This window comes from Microcaecilia unicolor, chromosome 8, assembly GCF_901765095.1.
Source record: "Microcaecilia unicolor chromosome 8, aMicUni1.1, whole genome shotgun sequence".
Lineage (NCBI taxonomy): Eukaryota > Metazoa > Chordata > Amphibia > Gymnophiona > Siphonopidae > Microcaecilia > Microcaecilia unicolor.
Genome location: NC_044038.1, coordinates 230,444,043 through 230,468,822, shown reverse-complemented (window position 1 = coordinate 230,468,822; position 24,780 = coordinate 230,444,043). Strand labels below are relative to the sequence as shown.

The window sequence follows — 24,780 nt, the reverse complement described above, 5'->3', positions numbered from 1 at the left end:
ATATAAATAAGTTCAAGTTAAAAGACAACTTACTGAACATTTTTGTTTATACATATGGAACTTTTTTCCTTAAACATTGTTAGAACTTGTGTTAAACTCCATAGATAGAAAAGAGGCCAGGGATGGGCTGAGTTCTCTCCAAGTGACCTTGACATAGACTGACCAAAGGGGTTAAGTGAAAGTCACTGAATAGATGTAAGGATATAACCTTTATTTGGAAAAACAGAGATTTTGTGCCTGCAGGAGCCTAAGGATTTACAAAGAGAGGTCTTCACGATCACTCAGCTCACACCAATGGGCTGACGATCCTTTACACTGCAAATCTCTTCCCTTGAGGTGGTAATAAATGCAGCCTTGTCATTGGCAGTTGGACAGCTAGCTACTCCTCCAACCTGCCCACGGTATGCCTACCTCTCACTCTTACCTACATTACACAACTAGTGTAGGTTTTTGTATTGCTTTGCTAGTTTGAAGACATGGTAGGTGTTGGCTTAGGTCTACGTTAATGTCTAATATGTGGTAAAACCCAAGTTGGCTACTTTATATAGCTTAATACAAGACACTTTTAGATAAGATGCTCTATAGTACCAGAGAGACATGGAATGTGATGCAAGTAATTATTATTTTAATGAAAGAATGAATACAGTACAGGCATTAAGCAATAAGAAAACAATTCTTTACAATATGAAAATAACACTGGGGTCCTTTTACTAAGACACTAATAACAGATTTAGCAGGTGCTAAATGATAATATACCTGTTATATATGGGCATCTTATCATTTAGCGCACACTATTAACACACGATAAATCTGCTAGCGTGCTTTAGTGAACGTTTTAATGATTTTCAGAAGGTAGGATGAGAATACAATGCCAGAACACAGAAAATATATCTGAAAGGTGATTACAAAGATATAATGACCCATTTCTAGCTTTGATCTTGTTCCAAAAATGGCTTATGAGATTGTGCCAGTAAATATGTGTATTGCAGTTTAAGTGGTGGTTCATCTCTGTCTTCTTCTAATTTGGAAATGGTTTTATAAAGGGGTCTGAATCTTTGGAGGCACAGCCTTATATGGAAGCTGACTCCTAGCAGTAGAATTGCAAGACTACAGCTACTGGATCAGTGCTGTCAGTTTGAAACTGGAGCCAATGTCACAGGAGTGGAAAGGGGACCACTCAACCCCCATCCCACTAGACACCATAGATCAGAACCTGGTAAGTCCTGGGGGTGATTGAGGGGTCCAGAGGGCAGCAGTTGATGGATTGTGAACAGAGTGGGGTGTTTGGATATGTGATCATGGGGGATTTTTAAGGGGGGATCAGATCAAGGAGCTAGGGGAGAGTAGAACAGTGGGGTTGGGGAACAGGACTTGGACATGGAATTGGGGAGGGGAGATGTATTGAAAAGGGAGCCAGGGAGAATTGGCACTGCTCAGATTTTGATTGTCTCAGGCTGCCTGGTTAAGTGCTGGCGTATATTGGAAGCTGACCTGCTCAGTGTTGTGTAAAAGGGTTTGAAGCCTTTCCTCCCCACTTAAACCAAGTTGAATATCAACCCCTTTATTTTTGATGTGTTAGAGTTTGCAAGTATTTAAAAAGAAAGATGCTTGCTCATGAAATGCCTTTGATTACTGTCCTTAAGCATTTCAGGAAACTTTAAGAAATTAGACACCATTAGCATTACAGAAGTTTCAGTTTTTCCCTAAAATGATTCATTCTTGTTCCTAACCCTTTAATTGCACAGTTAGGTAACATAAAAGTAATCAACATTTTGCAGGTTTTCAGCCAGAAAGATTCTTTCCTTCATTCGCTGTTCAGGCTTCTCAACAACCAAGGTCTGGAAGAAATAAAATAAAATGAAGATGATTCAAAAATATATTTTGCTCTATTTGGGAGTGTTATGATCGTGGTCAGAACCACTCTCAAACTTACCTTGTGCCTGGGGGGTCAGCTTTTTAGCTGGCTTCTGTTCTGTTTTTCTGTCCTGTTTGAGCTAGCTCTCTCTCTCTCTGTGCCTGCTGCTGCCAGCATGGGGCTAATTGTCTCACTTCACTGCAGCTGTGGGTGTAGTCTGAGTTGCTCTAACTCTCTTTGGGTGTACTGGCTTCAAGTGCTTCACGGTGTTGCATTGGTGTGGGTTGGGCCTCTATGGGTTTCAGTGTGCTCTCTGGGTCAGTGTGCTAGGGAGTGTGACATCATCAGGGAGGGCCTTGATAAGGAAGTGGTGTTCTTTCCTTCAGAGCCTTGGCAACGGTGTTTGCTTTAGGTAGGGTGGTGCAGTGTGCACTTCTGACTTTGTGTCTAGTTTCCCTGCTTGCTTTTGCTAAGGGCCAGGTTAGTGTTAGTGCAGTGTGCACTGGTGACTGTGTGTTTAGCTTTCCTGCTTTTCCCTTTTGGTTCCCCTGCTTTTCCCTCTTGGTTTTGGAAGCATTGCTGTGTGTAGGGCTTTGGAAGCTCTGTTGCTGATAGAAGTACTTCAGGGTTTGGTGTTGTTAGGAACACTGCAGTGTTTGCTGTTAGAAGTACTTTTGGTGTTTGTGCTATTGGGAGCATTGCAGTCTTTGCTGTTGGTGTTTGGTGATTTAGAATCACTTTTGGCTTATGTATTTGGCTTTCCTGCTTGTTTCCTTGTGCTTTCCCCGCTTTTCATCGTGACCTGTGTTTAGCAGCTGTAGCTGGGTGCTTAGGAAGCACCGGGGTGAGAACCCATGTTTAGCTGCTGCAGCTTGGTGCTTAGGAAGCACCAGTGTTAAGTCTGGCATTTGTCTTCCCTTCCTTTTCCCTTGTGGCTTCCCTGCACTTCTGTTAGTGTAGGGCGTAGGGGCACCCCTGTTAGTTTCTGTTAAGAGCACTGCTGTTAGTGGAGGGCTTAGGAGCTCTTTGGTTGGTGCCGGGCTTAGGAACACTTTTGGTCAGTTTAGGAGTTAGGCGCACTTCAGCTGCAGCCTGTTCTAGTCCTGGTCCCTGTGTCGTCCAGTAAGTCCTGCTGGCTACTCAAACCCAGGAGCTCAACTCCTGGGGGGCTTAGTAGCTAAGTGCAGGTGAAGCTGTGTGGACCAGTCCGGTGTGCTCCAGTCCAGTGTTCCAGTCCTGTGTCCTCCTGTCCGAGGGATTCCAGTCCAGTGTTCCAGTCCGGGGTTCCAGTCCTGTGTCCTCCAATCCGGGGAATTCCAGTCCTGTGTTCCAGTCCGTGTGTTCCGGCTCGCTGGGCGGTGCCTGCAGTCCCTGCCGGTGTCGGTGTGCTTGCCCAGCGTTGGTTGGTGGGTTTTGCCTGCTGCTGTCGCTCCTCGTCAGCAGCCCAAGGGCTCACGTTTGCTCCAGAGCCCGGCCCCGCGGGCTCTGAACCTAAGAACCTGACAGGGAGTCAGATGCAGTTCTATAACGATGTGGCAACAATTCTATAATGGCTTAATAATGTACCTAAACCATTATAGAATACTAAGTGAAAGACAAGTTGGCCTGCCAAATTTTAGGTGCAATCAATTAAGTAAGATCAATGACTAGCATCCCTAGGGGGACCATTAAACACATGTAACCATAGTATTCCATATACCTATTGGCTTGAGGTATATATTGAACAGAATAGGTGACAGCAACTAATTAAGAAACTGCAGATGGCCCAAAATACAGCGGCCAGATTGGTTTGTGGAAAGTCCAAGTTTGAGAGTGCCACGCCCCTCCGAAAGACTCTACATTGGCTCCCTCACAAACATCGTATCACCTTTAAACTCTGCTCTCTGGTTCACCAAATCCTATACGGTGAAGTACCTGGCTATATGATTGATCTCATCAACGTACCGCTTCGGAATAAGTTCCGACTCTCCCATTCATATCTTACCCTTCATTATCCAAACTGCAATGGCATCAAGTACAAGTCTACGTATGCTACCTCCTTCTCTTTCATTAGCACTCAGCTTTGGAATTCTTTGTCGAGGACCATAAAAACCATCACAGATCATCTAACTTTCTGGAAATCTCTGAAGACCATGTTGTTCAGCAGTGCTTATCCCACGGCCTCTTCCTGTGTCCCTACTGCTGGAATCTCATCGATCTAGAGACATTTGGACACATCCCCCTTCCTTCTTTCCTCAAAGTTTGTAGGTTTTCTGCTGTATTAGCTTTGTTTTACTGCATTGGCGTCTGCCTTTGCGGTGCATTGTAAGCCACATTGAACCTGACACTGTTGGGAAACTGTGGGGTACAAATGAGATAATAAATAAATCTATAGCCCTGCAAGTGGAGGGTGCTGTTTCACTATTACATTTTCAATAGTTGGGGACAGACAAGCTCTGCAAGACTCCAGGGAACCTGCCTCTCTCTAGCGATTAAAAACACAGTATTGAAGTAGCGCCCCCACTGGCAACTCAGCTTAGAGCGAAAAGTGGTAGCAGGACTTCTTATCTATTCCTACCCCAGTTGAGATTATATTCATGGACCTTTCTGATTCGATGTGCAAATTTATTTTTAAAAAAATGCTGACTGCCACTATGTGAATGTTGCCCCCAAAGATGATTTTACCCTTTCTTGTTTCTATGATTATAACAAAACTCACTATCACATGCATGCTAATGAACCTGAAGAGAGAATGGCAACAAAAATTCGTAACACTTACTGTTGACTCCACTTTCTGCATTCATCTTCGTAAGGGCATTTATGAATGCTCTAGATACCTGTGTTTGAAAAGGGTAGAGGAGAACAATTCAACTTTTATAACAGTCAATGCTGAAGGACCCTTTCTTATTGTCATCAAATGTGAGCAGTATAAAGTGCACAAGAGATGTGGAGTATAAACCACAAATGGGCAAATTTCATTCACTATTTACATAAGGCAATATTGACTAATTTTTAGATGCTGCTTTTTTGTTTTTGGTTTTTTTTTAACGGTTTACCTCGTTCTATCCTAGTGGCCCTTTCAAAAGTTAAATGCCAACACAGTAGATTTCATAATGCTACCAAATCTGTTAGTTTCTCTTATTTCTGTTCACATTTCGTCATCTGTCCTTCGTGGCCAAGCGGGCAGCAGTATAGTCCCACCAGTATTTTCATTCCCTTAATACACGGAGAGGCCGACATTCGGACTGCAAGAGTTATATCGGCTAACTCCTGTGGTCGGAGCTAAAACTGGCTATTCAATGATGGGCCATTTTCGGTAACTTGCATTGACTATCTGGGTTATTCTTGGCTAATTTAAAGATAATTGGATAAGTCAATAGTCAGACTTAACAGTTATCTTTAAACTGGTCAAAGACATCCCACATTATCATGCAGCCAAATATGGAAGCTAAACTGGATTTAGACATTGGCGACTAGCAAGTTATATCAGGCGATATATCTGGCTCTCTGCTAGCCACTAACCTGTAGTATTCAGCGAGGGACAGCTGGTTATCACCCATTGAATATAGGCAGATAGCTGGTTAAATGCTATTTAATCGGTCAACAGTCATTCTGGCCAGTTAAATAGCATTATATATCAGGGGTGGGGGGTAGGGGAGGGATTTCTATGTAGAAGGATTCCATATTGCAATCTGTTTCCTGATGAACTGTTATTTTCTTTGACACAATTTTCTCTTTAACATATAACATTATCCTCCCTCCAATTTGACCCACTTTATCATTGCAATAATTTCTATTCTGGGATCACAGTGTTCCACTGGTTATTTTCCTTCCACCAGGTCCCTGAGATGACTGAAAGACAGGGCACCAACATTAGGAGCTCATAAGCTCACTAATACCTTAAGTTTCACTGTTCTAGGGCTCTAATAATTGAAACTAAATTAGAGGAACAAAATTTAGAGCTGGTAAATTCTGTGACAAAATAATTTTAGACTTTTTAATAAACTAATAACTAATGTTTGCTATTTGTTTTAAATGAAATTAACACGGGTTTTATCAGTAAACCTACAAATGTTCCTGTATCCCAAGCTTAAATCACCAAGGGATTCTTTTACTAAGCAGTGTTAGGCACTGATTCTTTTCTTTTTTTTTTACTCTTTCAAAAAGTACAAAGATTAGGGAACACTCAGTGACGTTGCCTTGAAATACATTACAAAAAGAAGAGGAGGAACAAGCTCCGGAACATATTTTCATAGGATGTGGTAACAGCAGTTAACATATTTGGGTTTTAAAAAAGGTTTAGACAAGATCCTGGACTAAAATTCGATAGTCTGCTATTGAGACAGACTTGCAGAAACCACTGCTATCCCTGGGATTAGTAGCAAGGAATCTTGCTACTCTTTGGGATTCCAGAATTGTGTTACTCATTAGGATTTTGGAATCTTGCTATTCTTTGGGATTCTGCCATCTACTTGTGGCCTGGATTGGCCACTGTAGGAAACAAGATACAAGGCTAAATGGTTCGTTAGTCTGATCCAATATGGCTACTCTTATGTTCCTATGGACCCTGAAATCTCCCAGCAAAACAATAATCACATCCATAGAGACTTCTTCTTTCGTCAGATATCCATGTAAGATTTTCCTTTGTAAGTTTATATTAAAAAATTGCTTTTAGATTTTCTTACTCTTAGAAATAAATCAACATGAATAATGGAGAGCATCTAGCTTCAAGGGGCTCCTGCATTCATTTTGGGGGGATTGAGCAAGCTTGGATATTTGATTTTGAGTGGAGGTTTGTAGGTGGGAAGGAAAGGCCAACATAAGAACTTAACTACTCCTCAAGAGATGTGCATTAAAACAAACTAAATATTCATGAACTGAGCTGATTTGCATGTATTTGCATGTAGTCATCTCTCTTCAGTATTTGACATTGTATTTTATCTGTATTAATATTAATTCAATTCAATTTAGGTCTTACATACTGCTAATATCCCCTGTTTAGCCCATGTTAGCTCACGTTATTAATAACAGGCACAACCACATGTCTTGTGCTCTTTAATGAAATGTAACTTGCCAGATTCAAGATAGTTTGAAGAATTTCCTGAACATTTATACTGCCACTAAGGACTATTCTGAATAAATAGAATGGAAAAAGAGTTCACGTTATTGCTGGTAGTAACAGAATCAAATTACATGCAGTGTACTAGAGCTGGTCAAGATCAAATTGGAATAACCTTATCCATCCTAAAATCAGGGTTGGTCAAAACACTAATGAGTTTCAAAGCTTAATGTAAGAGAATAGATGCAATCAAATGCATTTGCCTTAATCTGTGTCTATTTCTTTCTTCCTGGGCTTCAAGGTTTTGGGGGACTACTGGCCAGTTTAGCTTGGCCTCCCCCTTTTTATGTGTTTCATTTTTATATTACCATTGTTGATGGGGTTTGGTGTTGTGCTATTCATCTTTTGCCCCTTTTGAGATTTGGTTCATTTTTGGTACAACTTTGTATTAGGGCAGTTCACTATTTGGAACTTGTACACTGCCATGTCTATTCTTTAGACTTTGAATGGTATTATATTAAACGGAGCCTACTGCTAGATGTTAGATTCCTTATTTGATAATCTGACCCTACCAGTAGTACCGCAAGACTACCACTTGTAGGGAGCTGGATAGCACCCCTGGTAGCCATTACCTGGCTACCCTTAGAAGGGAGGTGTTGTGGGATAAACATAACCAACAATATCAGGTATACAACATAGAAAGAATATCATAGATAATACAATAAATATAAGGTACTTACAGTACAGGAGAATAATCTGGCAAAGACAATGAAATGATATTGTTTGCTGAGGGGAAAGTCCTTTCTCAGATACTGGCTGCAAAGCACTGCTCAGAGACTGCGTCAGGTACTTTCCCAAAGTTGTCTTGTGCAGTTCACACTTATATACATAGGTGATCTTACAATAGTGTAAACGCATGCTTCTGAGCTTCCCACTGCAATTCCGTTCCCAGCATAGAAAGGAACTGCTTTTGCTACATCAGCAGGAAACTAATCAGGCCACAGAAACATAAGGATGTCAGATATATCTATCATGCTCTGGTACACAATCCAGCTTATTTTCAAAAGAGAAAGTGGAGGAGTGGCCTAGTGGTTAGGGTGGTGGACTTTGGTCCTGGGGAACTGAGGAACTGAGTTCGATTCCCACTTCAGGCACAGGCAGCTCCTTGTGACTCTGGGCAAGTCACTTAACCCTCCATTGCCCCATGTAAGCCGCATTGAGCCTGCCATGAGTGGGAAAGCGCGGGGTACAAATGTAACAAAAAGAAAAAAACACGCCCATATTTCGACCCAAATCGGGAGATGGGCGCCTTTCTCTCATGGGCGCCTAAATCAGTATAATCGAAACCCGATTTTGGGCGCCTCCAACTGCAGTCTGCCGTGGGAACAGAGAAAGTTGATGGAGGCATGGTGAAGGCGGGACTGGGGCGTGTTTATCAGCTGAGGAGAGATGAGTGCGCTCAGCCGATAATGGAAAAAAGAAGGGCGCCAGAAGCGAGAATTTGGGTCACTTTTTTTGGACCCTTTTTTGTCATGGACAAGTCCCCAAAAAGTGCCCCAACTGCCCAGATGACCAATGGAGGGAATCAGGGATGACCTCCCCTGACTCCCCCAGTGGTCACTAACCCCCTCCCACCAAAAAAAAGAACTTTAAAAACTTTTTTTCCAGCCTGTATGCCAGCCTCAAATGTCATACCCAGCTCCATCACAGTAGTATGCAGGTCCCTGGAGCAGTTGTTAGTGGGTGCAGTGGACTTCAGGCAGGTGGACCGAGGCCCATCCCCCCCACCTGTTACACTTGTGCTACTAAATGGGAGCGCTCCAAACCGCCCCCAAAACCCACTGTACCCACATCTAGGTGCCCCTCTTCAGCCATAAGTGCTATGGTAATGGTGTAGATTTGTGGGCAGTGGGTTTGGGGGGGATTTGAGGGGGCTCAGCACCCAAGGTAAGGGAGCTATGGACTTGAGAGGTATTTTAATTACATTTTTTAATTGTTACAAGTGCCCCCTAGGGTGCCCGGTTGGTGTCCTGGCATGTGAGGGAGACCAGATCACTATGAATCCTGGCCCCTCCCATGACCAAATGCCTTGGATTTGTTCATTTTTGAGCTAGGCGCCTTCGGTTTCCATTATCGCTGAAAACCGATACCGCCCAGCTCAAATCCGCCCGGTACAAACCGTATTATCGAAACAAAAGATGGACGCCCATCTTTTTCAAAAATACAGTCTGGCCCGCCCCTTCACGGACCCGTCCTCAGAGATAAATGCCCATGGAGATGGGCGTTCACGTTCGATTATGCCCCTCCACGTCTGTATAGCAGATGGTGGTATTGTGTGTCACTACAAATCTTCAAGGGAGCTGGGTGAGGCCAGCTGCAGTGAGTTATATGTACTGACTTGCTTAGGCTATCAGATTGTGTACGTACAGGGTCATGAATAGTTCAGGGTCCTTGCACAATATTGCTAACTGTACAGGTATAATGGTGGAGGGCTATCACACTAGAGGTCAGCTGGCACCATTTTGATTTCGGTACCTTCTGGGGCTGGAACGAATTGTCTCTGGTGGGTAATAGAATGAGAGTTATCGTCATGATTATTGTTACTCTGTAGAACTGATACTAATAGGCTAGAAGGAGAGTTGTGATCTGGGTTAGCTGAACTAGCAGAAGAAACAGGAGACAACCTCTGCAGGAACTCACAGGCAACACAACAGCAGAGGTGATCTAGGGAAATGAAGACAAGCTAGAGTTTGCCACTAAACTGGGCAATGCCACTGAATATCCAGTCTGACCAGCCATTTTTGAAGTTGGCAGGAGAGGGGCTTTCTAAGGGCAGAGTTGGGGATGGATTGGCAACTGTGCATGTGCCGGAAATATTCAATACTGATGCTTACATAATAAGCAGTAGTAGTGATGACCAGCATTGTACACAATATTCAAAGTGCTGTCACACCATGGCGTAATACAAAGGCATTATAACATGCTCGTTTTTATTTTCCTTTCATAATAATTTTCCTTTTCTTATAATACCTAACATTCTATTTGCTGTTCTTGCCATCACAGCATACTGAGCAGAAGGTATCAAAGCATCAACCATGACTCTTACATCCTTTCAGTTGCGTTCCTAGGAGGGCTGACACCCGGGGCGGATCGCCGATGCGCCCTCCCCTCGGCGAAAGGACACCCCCAGGCGAAAGAACCCCCCGGGCGCACGCCGCTGGGGGGGGGGTGCCACGCGCCTGTCTGCTTCGTTCCTTACCATGGTCCCTCTGCCCCGGAACAGGAAGTAACCTGTTCTGGGTCAGAGGGAGCACAGAACAAATGTAGCGGACATGATCGCGGCACCCCCCCCAGCGGCGTGCACCCGGGGCGGACCGCCCCCACCGCCCCCCCTTAGTATGCCACTGCATCCTTTTCCTGGTCAGTTACTCCTAACGCTGAACCTTGGATCAGATATCTATAGTTCAGGTTCCTCATTCCCACATGCCTTCTGATGACTGGAGTGAAGGTGGGAATGGGGATCAGAGCTGCTTCAGGGGGAGGGTGGGAGGAGAGATCAGAATTGTTTTGGGAGGCAGATAGGGTGATCAGAGCTCTTCATGTTTCCTGTTACTCAAACACCTATATTGTTAATTGAAAGAAAAATAAATCATCTGTTATGGTCTGTACGAATGGGAAACATATAACTACGAACTTTATATCTTCATTATATAGATGAACCTAAGTACTTACGGGGTTGATAATACTTCAACGACCAGCTGCCCGGTTTTGCTAACATTAAGTGGTAGAAGCTTTGCAGTCCCATCTGAGTTCTTCGGTACTCCAACAACAATTGTGTTAAGTACCATCAAGTCTGTGAATTCTACACTGTGTGAAAATACACAAGGATGAGGAGTTACCCATGATTGATTGCGTGGATCTGAGATGCAGACATCTACAATGTATTGTCTATAAGAATTATATGTGTGGTTGTTTCTCCAGGTTTATATACCTATATTTGTGGCAGGGCGTGGTTTTTTTTTAAAAGTTGTGAACTACAAGTACCATGAGGCAATGGGGCATGCAGTCACCAGCATCAAGCTTTAGGAAAGGAGAAGGAAGAAAACCAGCTGTTTTAATCAAGGAGTCCTGTTCCAAAAGACCAGGTGCTATTAGCTCCACGAATTAACTGTCTCTCCTTAAGGGTCCCTTTTAGAAAGGCACGTAGGTGCCTACATGTGTCTGGCTACCAAGTTTCCCTGGCGGTAATTACGAGCATCCTAAACAGCATCAGAAAATAATTTCTATTTTCTACCGCATTGTGCTAACCAGGTGGTAATCAGTAGTGCACACGCTGACAATTACCTCCCAATTCCTGCGTGATACCTTACCATTAAGTCAATGGGTGGCAGTAAGATCTCAGGCTAAAAATGGTTTTAATTTTGCCGCATGTACATTTTCGGCTACAAAAAAGGCCTTTTTTTCAGGTGGACCTGCGTGCATCCAATGAACGCCTACACCAGCGCAAGACATTTTTCAGTGTGCCTTAGTAAAAGGATCCCTAGGTGGTAAGAGCAGACCTTAAGGTTTTCTTTTACTTCTTTGGTGAGGAGGGGAAAGATGTAAAGGGAAGAGAGGCAGCATTCCCTGAGTCTAGAGAGAGTCAGAGAAGGAAAGAAGCTGCATTCTCTGGGTCCAGGAGAGTGGAGTTCCAAGGACCTGTGAAGGGGCATAACCGAACGGGGCACCCATGTTTTCCTGAAGGCGTCCTCACAAGACATCCTCAAGAAGGGGCGGGGAAACCTGTATAATCGAAACAAGATGGACGTCCATCTTTCGTTTCGATAATACGGTCGGGGATGCCAAATCTTAACATTTAGGTCGAGCTTAGAGATGGTCGTCCTTAAAGATGGTCGTCCTCGTTTTTTCGGCGATAATGGAAACTGTGGATACCCATCTCAAAAACGTCTAAATCCAAGCCATTTGGTCGTGGGAGGCGCCAGCATTCGTAGTGCACTGGTCCCCCTGACATGCCAGGACACCAACCGTGTACCCTAGGGGGCACTGCAGTGGACTTCATAATTTTCTCCCAGGTGCATAGCTCCCTTACCTTGGGTGCTGAGCCCCCCCCCCCCCCAAAACCCCAAAACCCACTCCCCACAACTGTACATAAGTACATAAGTAATGCCATACTGGGAAAAGACCAAGGGTCCATCGAGCCCAGCATCCTGTCCACGACAGTGGCCAATCCAGGCCAAGGGCACCTGGCAAGCTTCCCAAACGTACAAACATTCTATACATGTTATTCCTGGAATTTTGGATTTTTCCAAGTCCGTTTAGTAGCGGTTTATGGACTTGTCCTTTAGGAAACCGTCCAACCCCTTTTTAAACTCTGCTAAGCTAACCGCTTTCACCACTTTCTCCGGCAACGAATTCCAGAGTTTAATTACTCGTTGGGTGAAGAAAAATTTTCTCCGATTTGTTTTAAATTTACTACACTGTAGTTTCATCGCATGCCCCCTAGTCCTAGTATTTTTGGAAAGCGTGAACAGAAGCTTCACATCCACCTGTTCCACTCCACTCATTATTTTATATACCTCTATCATGTCTCCCCTCAGCCGTCTCTTCTCCAAGCTGTATAGCCCTAGCCTCCTTAGTCTTTCTTCATAAGGAAGTCGTCCCATCCCCGCTATCATTTTAGTCGCCCTTCGCTGCACCTTTTCCAATTCTACTATATCTTTCTTGAGATGCGGCGACCAGAATTGAACACAATACTCAAGGTGCGGTCGCACCATGGAGCGATACAACGGCATTATAACATCCTCACACTGTTTTCCATACCTTTCCTAATAATACCCAACATTCTATTCGCTTTCTTAGCCACAGCAGCACACTGAGCCGAAGGTTTCAGTGTGTTATCGACGACGACACCCAGATCCCTTTCTTGGTCCGTAACTCCTAACGTGGAACCTTGCATGACGTAACTATAATTCGGGTTCTTTTTTCCCACATGCATCACCTTGCACTTGCTCACATTAAACATCATCTGCCATTTAGCCGCCCAGTCTCCCAGTCTCGTAAGGTCCTCTTGTAATTTTTCACAATCCTGTCGGGATTTAACGACTTTGAATAACTTTGTGTCATCAGCAAATTTAATTACCTCGCTAGTTACTCCCATCTCTAAATCATTTATAAATATATTAAAAAGCAGCGGTCCTAGCACGGACCCCTGAGGAACCCCACTAACTACCCTTCTCCATTGTGAATACTGCCCATTTAACCCCACTCTCTGTTTCCTATCCTTCAACCAGTTTTTAATCCACAATAGGACATTTCCTCCTATCCCATGACCCTCCAATTTCCTCTGTAGCCTTTCATGAGGTACCTTGTCAAACGCCTTTTGAAAATCCAGATACACAATATCAACCGACTCCCCTTTGTCCACATGTTTGTTCACTCCTTCAAAGAATTGAAGTAAATTGGTCAGGCAAGATTTCCCCACACAAAAGCCATGCTGACTTGGTCTCAGTAATCCATGTCCTCGGATGTGCTCTGTAATTTTGTTTTTAATAATAGCCTCTACCATTTTCCCAGGCACCGACGTCAGACTCACCGGTCTATAATTTCCCGGATCTCCCCTGGAGCCTTTTTTAAAAATGGGCGTTACATTGGCCACCTTCCAATCTTCCGGTACCACGCTCGATTTTAAGGATAAGTTGCATATCACTAGCAGTAGCTCCGCAAGCTCGTTTTTCAGTTCTATCAGTACTCTAGGATGAATACCATCCGGTCCAGGAGATTTGCTACTCTTCAGTTTGCCGAACTGCCCCATTACGTCCTCCAGGTTTACCATGAAGTCAGTAAGTTTCTCCGACTCGTCCGCTTGAAATACCATTTCCGACACCGGTATCCCACCCAAATCTTCCTCGGTGAAGACCGAAGCAAAGAATTCATTCAGTCTCTCCGCTACGTCTTTGTCTTCCTTGATCGCCCCTTTTACCCCTCGGTCATCCAGCGGCCCAACCGATTCTTTTGCCGGCTTCCTGCTTTTAATATACCGAAAAAAATTTTACTATGTTTTTTTTGCCTCTAATGCTATCTTTTTTTCATACTCCCTCTTGGCCTTCTTAATCTGCGCCTTGCATTTGCTCTGACACTCCTTATGCTGTTTCTTGTTATTTCAGACGGTTCCTTCTTCCATTTTCTGAAGGCGTTTCTTTTAGCCCTAATAGCTTCCTTCACCTCACTTTTCAACCAGGCCGGGTGTCTTTTGGACTTCCGTCTTTCTTTTCTAATTCGCGGAATATGTATGGCCTGGGCCTCCAGGATGGCGTCGGTGCCGGGGAAAATGGTAGAGGCTATTATTAAAAACAAAATTACAGAGCACATCCGAGGACATGGATTACTGAGACCAAGTCAGCATGGCTTTTGTGTGGGGAAATCTTGCCTGACCAATTTACTTCAATTCTTTGAAGGAGTGAACAAACATGTGGACAAAGGGGAGTCGGTTGATATTGTGTATCTGGATTTTCAAAAGGCTTTTGACAAGGAACCTCATGAAAGGCTACAGAGGAAATTGGAGGGTCATGGGATAGGAGGAAATGTCCTATTGTGGATTAAAACTGGTTGAAGGATAGGAAACAGAGAGTGGGGTTAAATGGGCAGTATTCACAATGGAGAAGGGTAGTTAGTGGGGTTCCTCAGGGGTCCGTGCTAGGACCGCTGCTTTTTAATATATTTATAAATGATTTAGAGATGGGAGTAACTAGCGAGGTAATTAAATTTGCTGATGACACAAAGTTATTCAAAGTCGTTAAATCGCGACAGGATTGTGAAAAATTACAAGAGGACCTTACGAGACTGGGAGACTGGGCGGCTAAATGGCAGATGATGTTTAATGTGAGCAAGTGCAAGGTGATGCATGTGGGAAAAAAGAACCCGAATTATAGCTACGTCATGCAAGGTTCCACGTTAGGAGTTACGGACCAAGAAAGGGATCTGGGTGTCGTCGTCGATAACACACTGAAACCTTCTGCTCAGTGTGCTGCTGCGGCTAAGAAAGCGAATAGAATGTTGGGTATTATTAGGAAAGGTATGGAAAACAGGTGTGAGGATGTTATAATGCCATTGTATCGCTCCATGGTGCGACCGCACCTTGAGTATTGTGTTCAATTCTGGTCGCCGCATCTCAAGAAAGATATAGTAGAATTGGAAAAGGTGCAGCGAAGGGCGACTAAAATGATAGCGGGGATGGGACGACTTCCCTATGAAGAAAGACTAAGGAGGCTAGGGCTATACAGCTTGGAAAAGAGACGGCTGAGGGGAGACATGATAGAGGTATATAAAATAATGAGTGGAGTGGAACAAAGGATACCCCCTGAAGAAATAAATGCATTCTTCCATCCAGCGGTCTTCCCTCTTTCTCTCCCTATCCTTCCGTTTTCCCTCTCTCTCTCCCCATCCTTCCATCTGTTTTCCCTCTCTCTCTCTCCCCATCCTTCCCTCTGTTGTTCCCTCTCTCTCTCTCCCCATCCTTCCATCTGTTTTCCCTCTCTCTCCCCATCCTTCCATCTGTTTTTTCCCCTCTCTCCCCAATCCTTCCCTCTGTTTTTCTCTCTCTCTCTCCCCCCATCCTTCCATCTGTTTTCCCTCTCTCTCCCCAATCCTTCCCTCTGTTGTTTTCCCTCTTTCTCTCTCTCCCCAATCCTTCCCTCTGTTGTTTTCCCTCTTTCTCTCTCTCCCCAATCCTTCCCTCTGTTGTTTTCCCTCTTTCTCTCTCCCCAATCCTTCCCTCTGTTGTTTTCCCTTTTTCTCTCTCTCCCCATCCTTCCATCTGTTTTCCCCTCTCTCACCAATCCTTCCATCTGTTTTTCCCTCTCTCTCCCCATTCTTCCATCTGTTTTTTCCCTCTCTCTCCCCATCCTTCCCTCTGTTTCCCTCTCTCTCCCCAATCCTTCTCTCTGTTGTTTTCCCTCTTTCTCTCTCTCCCCATCCTTCCATCTGTTTCCCTCTCTCTCCCCAATCCTTCCCTCTGTGTTTTCCCTCTCTCTCCTCTCTCCCCAATCCTTCCCTCTGTTGTTTTCCCTCTTTCCTCTCTCTCCCAATCCTTCCCTCTGTTGGTTTCCCTCTTTCTCTCTCTCCCCAATCCTTCCCTCTGTTGGTTTCCCTCTCTCTCTCTCTCCCCAATCCTTCCCTCTGTTGTTTTCCCTCTTTCTCCCCAATCCTTCCCTCTGTTGGTTTCCCTCTCCCTGCCAAGTTTCCCGCGAACGGCGCGAAGTCGCGACGCACGCGGCACCAGCCCCTATTCCGGCCGCCGCTGCAGCTTCTCCTATTGAGCAGCAGCGGCCGCTACACAAAGAAAAAGAAGATTAAAAAAAAAATTGAAACCTGGCTGAAACGCGGCACCCCGGCACTGTAGACAGCATTAGGCATTGGCTGTTGCCTGGCAGCCGCTCCTCCTCTTGCCTCTACGTCACTGCCCCTGGAGGAAGACCCCGGAGGAGCGCAGTGACGTAGAGGCAAGAGGAGAGCGGCTGCGGGGCAACAGACAATGCCTAATGGCTGTCTACAGTGCCGGGGTGCCGCGTTTCAGCCAGGTTTGAAGTTTTTTTTAAATCTTTTTCTTTGTGTAGCGGCCGCTGCTGCTCAACAGGAGAAGCAGCAGCGGCTGGAAATGGGGGCTGGCACTGCGTCCGTCACGGGGCGGGAGGAGCAAAAAAAAAAGATGCCGGTACGCCGTACCGTTGCGTACCGGCACAAAAAAAGCACTGGGTGTATACGTTGTCATCATGTGTTTCCCGGACAGTGAAAGAAAAGATTTGGAGACGAGAGTTCATAGATATATTTTCTCTTCTATTACGAGAGGAGGGAGATGAGAATACTACTTTGAAAGAAAAGTTTAACCTTTTATTAGAAAGGGAAAAAGAAACCCAAAATATTAGGTCTATTGCCAATTGGACATCGGCATTTCATATCTATATGACTGTGATAATTGAACGCAAGCCGGACATAAGTCCCTATTTACTGAGATATATGGATTCCATTATCCGAGCTCATAGGCGTTATGGGGGATGGTCTTGGCTAAACTATGACATCAAGTTTAGGAAAAGCATGGCAGATAATCCAGATATCTCCTGGAAGCATATGGTGGTGGATCTGTGGTTGGCCGAAATGTCTGTGCACAGGCTGTTCGTACAGGATAGAGGGTGGAATTACATGGAGGGTACGGGGTTTCGTCAGGTGCAGTCCTTTGAGTCCGGGCCGGCATTTTAAAGACAGTTTGGGGCGCCGGCAGGAAAGAGAATATGTAGACCGTTCAACAATGGGCATTGCACGTGGCACCCATGTAAATTCAGGCATGCATGTGCAGTGTGTGGGGGATGGGTATACAGCTGGGAAATTTAGGCAACAAAGAGATAGGAAGCAGCAGCCAGGGTACTCGAGTCAACAGCCGGGGTACTCTGGTCAGTCACTGAGGACAACTGGCTCCACCAATTAGGTTGGGAAACATGCGGTTATGGCTCGCATGATACCCAGATAGAGCGAGTGCAGATGCCATAGCATCAGGCTTTGCAAAGGGTTATTTAATTCCATACCAGGGCCAGAGAGTGCAGTCATCCCATTATCCCAAGAATGCTTTATCAATCCATAAGCATCATCAGGTAGCGGTGGATAAAATACATAAGGAGTTGCTTTTAGGTAGGGTAGCAGGGTCGTTCCAGGAGCAGGCATTTAAAGCCATGTTAGTTTTGCGATTGGGATTATCCCAAAGAAAGAACCAGGGAAGTTTCAGTTACTCCATAATTTATCATATCCTATAGGGCATTCGGTGAATGATTTTATTGATCCCCTCTGTTGTTCTGTTCCTTCTGCTTCAGTCGACCAGGCAATAAAAGTAATCAGGGGTCATGGCGATCAGGCTTATTTAGCCACGGCAGATGTCGAGTCGGCTTTTAGATTGCTACCAGTGCATCCAGACTCTTTTCCTCTGCTGGGCTTCCGGTTCGATGAACACTTCTACTTGGACAGGTATGTCCCGATGGGCTGTTCAATTTCATGCTCGTATTTGAGCAATTTAGTTCTTTTGTGCATTGGGTGGTGGAGCAAGTGGCCCCGGCAGGGGCCTTGGTTCATTATCTAGACGATTTCTTGTTTGTAGGTAGAGATGCGAGGGAATGCGCGGCTATGCTGACAACTTTCAGCAAGTGGCGAATCATTTTGGGATGCCCTTGGCACTTATTTGCTAAACCCGGTCCCCAGATATGGAAGCATCCATTATCGGAACAACTCCAAAAAGGTTATGTCCATACAATCCCTGCCTGAATCCAAGATCCCACCACGCACCCTGAAAATAAATACCAAAACCTTCACCACCGCAGCATCCGTAACAATTGTAAGTCGTCATTGGACTGTGGTATGTCATGCCAGAAGGCCCGCCCAGTAAACTGAACTAAAAATGTGCCCCAGGTAAACAAAACATCATAGGAGATGCGCTTTCTCGATTTAATGTTCGCAGATTTCAGATCCAGGGTGCCACTGGCAGACGACAGGCCGACACCAGTACCAGACAACGTGTGGGACATGTGGCCCCGAGAGGTTTGGGAGTTGACTTTGCAGTCGTCTGACGCGACGAGGAAGAGATATACATCGTCGTTTCTGTGTTATATTCAGCATATGATGGATCAGGGTTGTGGGAATGTGTTCACGACAGACGCATTGGTGCAATTTATTGTAGCGGCTCGGCGGGAGGGGTCGAAGTAGAGCACAAGTAGCCATTACAATAGCGAGTATTAATTTTTTCTCTAAATTCCTGGGTCTGGTGAATCCCACCAAGGCGTTCGTGGTGGCAAGAATGATGAAGGGTTGGACCAGGGTGGTAGGCTCTACTGGGGATAATCGCCACCCTATTATGCACAACAAACTGCTGCATTATTCGCAGCCCTGGAACAGGTTTTGTGACACGCCATTCGAGGTCAGGCTCTTCCGGAGTGCCTTTGCATTGGTGTTCCATGGCGCCCTCAGGGTTAGTGAACTGGTGGCGGTCTAAGTTAGCAGGGACTGATAGGGGTTTGTTGCTGTGGGATGTGACCACCACACAGTCGGGTATTGACTTACTCATACGCAGATCAAAAACTGACCAGTTGGCTAGAGGTACACACATATGGCTTAATATGCGGCCGGCCGATAGAGCCTGTCCGATATACATCTTAATGAGTATTTAGAGGTCAGGCCAACAGGGGGGCTGTGGCTGCTGCTACATGCCAATGCGTCACCATTAACCTCATTTTCAATTTATTAAGGTGTTGCACCTTTGTGTTAAAAGGGTGGGTTTGCAATCCACGAGATTTAGTTCTCATTCGTTCAGGATTGGGGCGGCTACTTGCGGCGACCGTTCAAGGAGTCCCGAACGAGGGGATTAAACATGGTGGGCCGGTGGGGGTCTAATGTGTACGAGCGATACATTCGGCCTCCACGGTCATAACCAAGGTGTTTGAAGGATCGCCCTTGCTGTTTTTGGTTTTAGTTCTCTATTTTAACTCCACTGTTAATGGCATAAATGGACCTACATGTTGCTTCACATGTGACTTGCAGGTGGCCCGGAGGAGCAGCAGAGGATATGATCTGTGGTCACTCATATGTGTATTGGGCAAATAAGAGGGCAGCTGTCAGTCCCAGGTGGTGGTGAATTTGGGGTTTTCAGGTGGGCAAAGTGGCTTTCCGATTGTTGGCAAGATAGGGATGAGGTGGGCCCAATTGTTGCCGACCATTGCGTGGGAGTGTACGGGCCTCACGTGCACCGCAGGTTCTTATAATCCATTTGGGAGTTAATGATTTAGCTGGGATGAACGTGTGTTATTGGTGAAGACTATCCAAAATGATTTCTTACAATTGGCATGTTGGTTGCCTCGGACCAGATTGGCCTGGTCTAATATTATTCCTAGGCAGGTTTGGAGGTGAGAAAGGTCTCATAAAGCAATAGATAACATGCGGAAAAAGATTAATAATTGGATGGCAAAATTTATGGGGGTGGTGCATGGTCAGAGCGATTACACACGATTTGTTAACAGAATCGTGTGATGGATTGTATAGATTGGATGGGACCCATTTGTCAGAAGTAGGGCTGGATATCTTCAATTCAGATATACAGGATTATATAGAAGCCATAACTTTAGGGTTGGTCGCAGCCAGGGGTGGGGGAGCCCACGGCAACAAGGTGTCGTTGCCGTGGGCAGTGGGTAAGCTACAAAAGTTATGTAACGACAGCGCCGGGTTACGCAGCACCTTAGCGGATAACATTGCAAAGTGATTTAGTACATGCGTGTTAAAAGAGCTGTTGAAAGTTGCATACGAAGCAAATTGTATGCTTGGCTCCTGGCTTGGACGACCAGGGGGCCAAGAGCTTTGGTTTAATGTGGTAGGTGCATCCTTATACGGGATGCATCAAAGTGACATTGTGTGCTATAACAGACAGCACTGAGGGGGGACGGGGTGCTTGGACGGCACAGCCTGTGGTAACGGTTATGTTTACCAGTGGGTTTGGATTATGTTATGTGTTTTATGGTAAAATGCAAAGTTGAAGGCTTGGCTGCGGCCTAAATAAAATTCCACATTCGTCAAAGAAAATGGCTTCTGTGTAGTTCTGGATATGGAAGTAGGTATGTCTGAGTGAGTGCCAAATGCCCGAGTTGTGATAGGGGCTTGAGCTATATTTTTGATAGTTCTGAACATGTCAGCTGCTTTTAATACATTTCATCACAGATTGCTGCTGGGACGCCTAAAAGAACTGGGGTTAGGGGGAAGGTCCTTTGGTGGTTTTGTTCCTTTTCCCAGTAGTCAATTCAGTTGCAAATAAGTCTATATCTAGCTGGTTGGACTCAGTCAAGAGTGCCTCAGGGTTCTGCTGTATCACCCGTTGTGTTTAACATCTACATGTTACCACTATGTAAACTTTTGAAAGGGCTAAGAGTATCTTATCGACTTTATGCCGATGACATCCAATTCTTTTTTTCCTATTGAAAAATCTGTCATAAAAGTGTTTCATTGCCTACGTCTTTATTTGTCAACAATAAAGAGCTAGATGTCTGCCAAAAGATTAAAGTTTAATAGGGCTAAGACTCAAGTTATGATTCTTTCCTAAGTATTTTGATTTAGAAGATTCTTAAATTGAAATCAAACATGAGATGTAATACCTTGGGTAACTTCTGGATTCCGCTTTGCCTTTCTTACCCATGTACAGAACGTACTCAGGTGTATCTTCTTTAAACTGAAACTTTTAAGTAGATTTAGGACTTATCTATTAGAGGATAATTTTAGCTTGCTTATTTTGCTCATATCACTCCTCTGCCTGACTATTGTGATGCATTACTTATGGAAGCTTCTGGAACCTTGTTCCATCCGCTTCAGTTGGCACAAACTGCTTTGGCAAGAATAGTGACCAGAACAGCCAGATAGAACCATATTACCCCATTTCTTAGGAACCTCCATTAAATACCTATTAATTGGTGTTCTCAATTTAAGATTTTAGTATTAATCTGTAAATGTTTGAACAATGAAGCCCCAGTCTGCTTGGCTACACAATTACAAATATACAGTCCATAAAGGTCCCTTTGATCTGATAATAAGCATCTGCTGGACGTACCCACGGTGAAACATATATGATTGGAAGAGAATAGATCAAGAATGTTTTACATAGAAGGTACTAGGTTATGGAATCATCTTCCTGCCCAAATACAGGAAAAGTGTTAAGGCATTCCTATTTAGGAAGGCATTCGATACTGAACTGGAGATTTGAGGAGGTTTTTGGTTTATCTGTGACTTGTGTCTGTTATGCTGGAAAAGCAGTATTGTTAAGATTTGTTTTAGTGTGTTTGTGATGCCTGTTAAAGGCATAGAATGTTGGTTAGTGCGTTATAGAAACTGTGTAATAAATAAATAAATATGTCATGTGTCCCACGGCATCTACGGTGAGAAAAAAAAAGTAACACCTGGAGTTTTTTTTCTTCCTTTGCTGTTTTCTCAGCAACTGCTTGGAATTTCAATGTGAAATTTTACAGCTGTATTTACTTTTGCAATCTACTTCATGTGCTAATTAGATTGCAATTACTTTTAACATGGCAAAGTTACAGACTTTTTAGCTTGACCACTAGAGATTTTCACATCTTCAAAAACGTTACACTATAAAACTACCATTATAGGGGGAAAAAACAGGGTACCAACTTACTCTTAAAGATGTCACAGTTAAGTAGACATTTGATAATATGATAATTTACAGATAATTTCTTTTAAAAGCATTTCAGATCAGAACGGCAATCATTTACAAGGTGTCAGTAGCGGACAAAGTGAGAATCCAGACACTGCATGAGCAAGTTTTGGAGCAAAGGCAACATGACTGCGTAAAATCTGAAGTACAGGAAGCTCAGTACTGTGAAAAAAATTAGTGACTGCAAAATTGTGTCATATCGTTAATTTTAGCTCCAATGCTTTTATTGCGCCAAAATCGCTAGGTAATAATGCTAAATTGTTGGTAACATCAACATAGCTTAAGATAATTAAATTTTGTCTAACAGTAATATGGAAATATGATGATTAACTAAGTACATAACATTTCTTGTTGAAATTCAAATCGACTTCTAAGAAAACATCAAAATATGCAGGGGGTTACTTGAAATGCAAGTCATTCAATATTAAACCCAGAATAATCTTTCATAGTGTGCGCTGCTTATTATAATCTAAAATAACCAAACATGTTTTATACACTGACTGCATGATCAATACTTGTGCAAAAATCTTGATAGTGTTGTAGAAGTTTCACTCACAATACTAAGCGAACTGGGCGACCAGGCACAACGAGAGAGTCAATCTTAATATTTTCCAATTCCAAGTTGAGAATATCCAAGTATTCATAAAAACTACAAAAAAGTCAACAGATTAAGTATACAGTTTAGGATAATAGACCAAAGAAAAATACATATATTTTTTAGAAATATAACAAAAGAGTCACTTCTGAGGACATCAACACAACATGCAAAACAACTCAGGTTTTTCTGAAACTCCAGTGGCTACTGGAACTCTGCACTGCTTAAAGGACAAGAAATTTTGGAGTAAATATTGATCTTGAGATGTTCCTGCCTGCTTAAACCCCGATCAGTGGATGTCCCAGGATATTGAGTGACACCCACACAGGGCCACTGACTATTCCCTCTAATCGCCATAGCACTGGGTGGTCCATGGGCAGAGACAGGCAGGATTTGGCACCCCCCGCTGGCAGGACTGTAGGTGGAGGACTCCCACACAGCTTAGAGAGAACAGAGATCTCTGATCACTGAATGTTAGCTCTGATCATTGCAGCAGTCTCCAGTTAGTGACAGAGTGGTTCAGGATGGAGTTGGGGCTGAGCGAAACGTTATCCTGGCACAGCTAATATTCACTACCGGCACCTGGATACATCTCTGGCGCACATAGCAGGTGCACATCAAGTGGCTTTCTACCCGTGTAGGTCAATGGCTGGAGGTAAGGTCTCAGACCCAAAATGGACATGTGCCAATTTTGATTTTTCCGCACGTCCATTTTCGGCAAAAATTTAAAAAGGCCTTTTTTTACAGGCACGCTGAAAGATGAATCTGCGTGCACCCAAAACACACGTCTACACTACCGCAGTTCATATTTCAGCGCACTCTAGTAAAAGGACCCCTTAACCTTCCATTGCCCTGGGTACAACAGTAGAACAAAGTACTACTTAGATTGTGAGCCCACTAGGGACAATCCAGTACCTGTGAAATGAAACTTTAAACCACTTAGGTTTAAGCAGTATAAATATCTGAATGAATGAATTTACACACATAACTGGCATGTATTAATTTATTATTAAGACTGAGCTTCTAATCTTCCCACCTAAACCAACCTCTCTCTTCCCCCATTCTCTATTTCTGTGAATAACACTCTCATCAGCTCCTAACCTTGGGGTCTATTCGACTCTCCCTCTCCTCTGAACATATTCAGCAGACTGCTAAAACCTGTTGTTTCTTTCCTTTCTGAACACGCTACCAAACCTGATCCACACTTATCACCTCTCGCAACTTGCTTCTCACAGGTCTCCCACTTAGCCATCTCTCTCCTCTTCAATCTGTTCAAAATTCTGCTGCACGACTTATATTCCACCAGTGTCGCTATGCTCATATTAGCCCTCTCCTCAAGTCACTTCACTGGCTCCCTATCCATTCCGCATACAGTTCAAACTCCTCTTATTGACTTACAAGTGCATTCACTCTGTACCTCCTCAGTACCTCTCCATTCTAATCTCTCCCTACACTCCCTGGGAACTCCGTTCACTGGATAAATCTCTCTTATCTGCACCCTTCTCCTCCACCGCTAACTCCAGACTCTGTTCCTTTTATCATGCTGCACCATATGCCTGGAATAGACTTCCTGAGCCGGTACGTCAAGCTCCATCTCTGGCCGTCTTCAAATCTAGGCTAAAAGACCACCTTTTTGATGCTGCTTTTAACTCCTAACCCTTACTCACTTGTTCAGAACCATTATTTTATCATCCTCACTTTAATATTCCCTATATCTTGTTTGTCCTGTTTGTCTGTTCTAATTAGATTGTAAGTTCAGTCGAGTGGGGACTGTCTGTTATATGTCAGTGTACAGCTCTGTGTATGTCTAGTAGCATTATAGAAATGACTAGTAAAAAAGTCCTGTTTCTGACACCAATAAAACGGGTGCTAGCAAGGTTTTCCTCAGAGTGTGTATGTTAAGAGAGTGTATGTGAGAGTGACTGTGTGTGAGAGAGTGAATGTGTGAGTGTGTGTGAGAGAGAGAGTGAGTCTGGGTGCGAGGTGTCTGTGAGAGTGTGTGTGTGTGTGCAAGTGCGTATGTGAGAACAGTGTGAAGAGAGAGTGTGGTTCAT

The 24,780-nt window shown here is 44.1% G+C and overlaps 1 protein-coding gene across 1 annotated transcript in view; it reads right to left on the bottom strand.

Moving 5' to 3' along the window:
- Positions 1-603: 603 nt before the first annotated feature.
- LOC115475486 overlaps positions 604-24,780 on the bottom strand; it is a 406,432-nt gene continuing 382,255 nt past the window's right edge. The window contains exon 8 of the mRNA XM_030211242.1: positions 604-1,838. Coding sequence (XP_030067102.1) covers positions 1,825-1,838 — 14 coding nt within the window. The 3' untranslated portion in view covers positions 604-1,824. The remainder of the gene's footprint in view (positions 1,839-24,780) is intronic.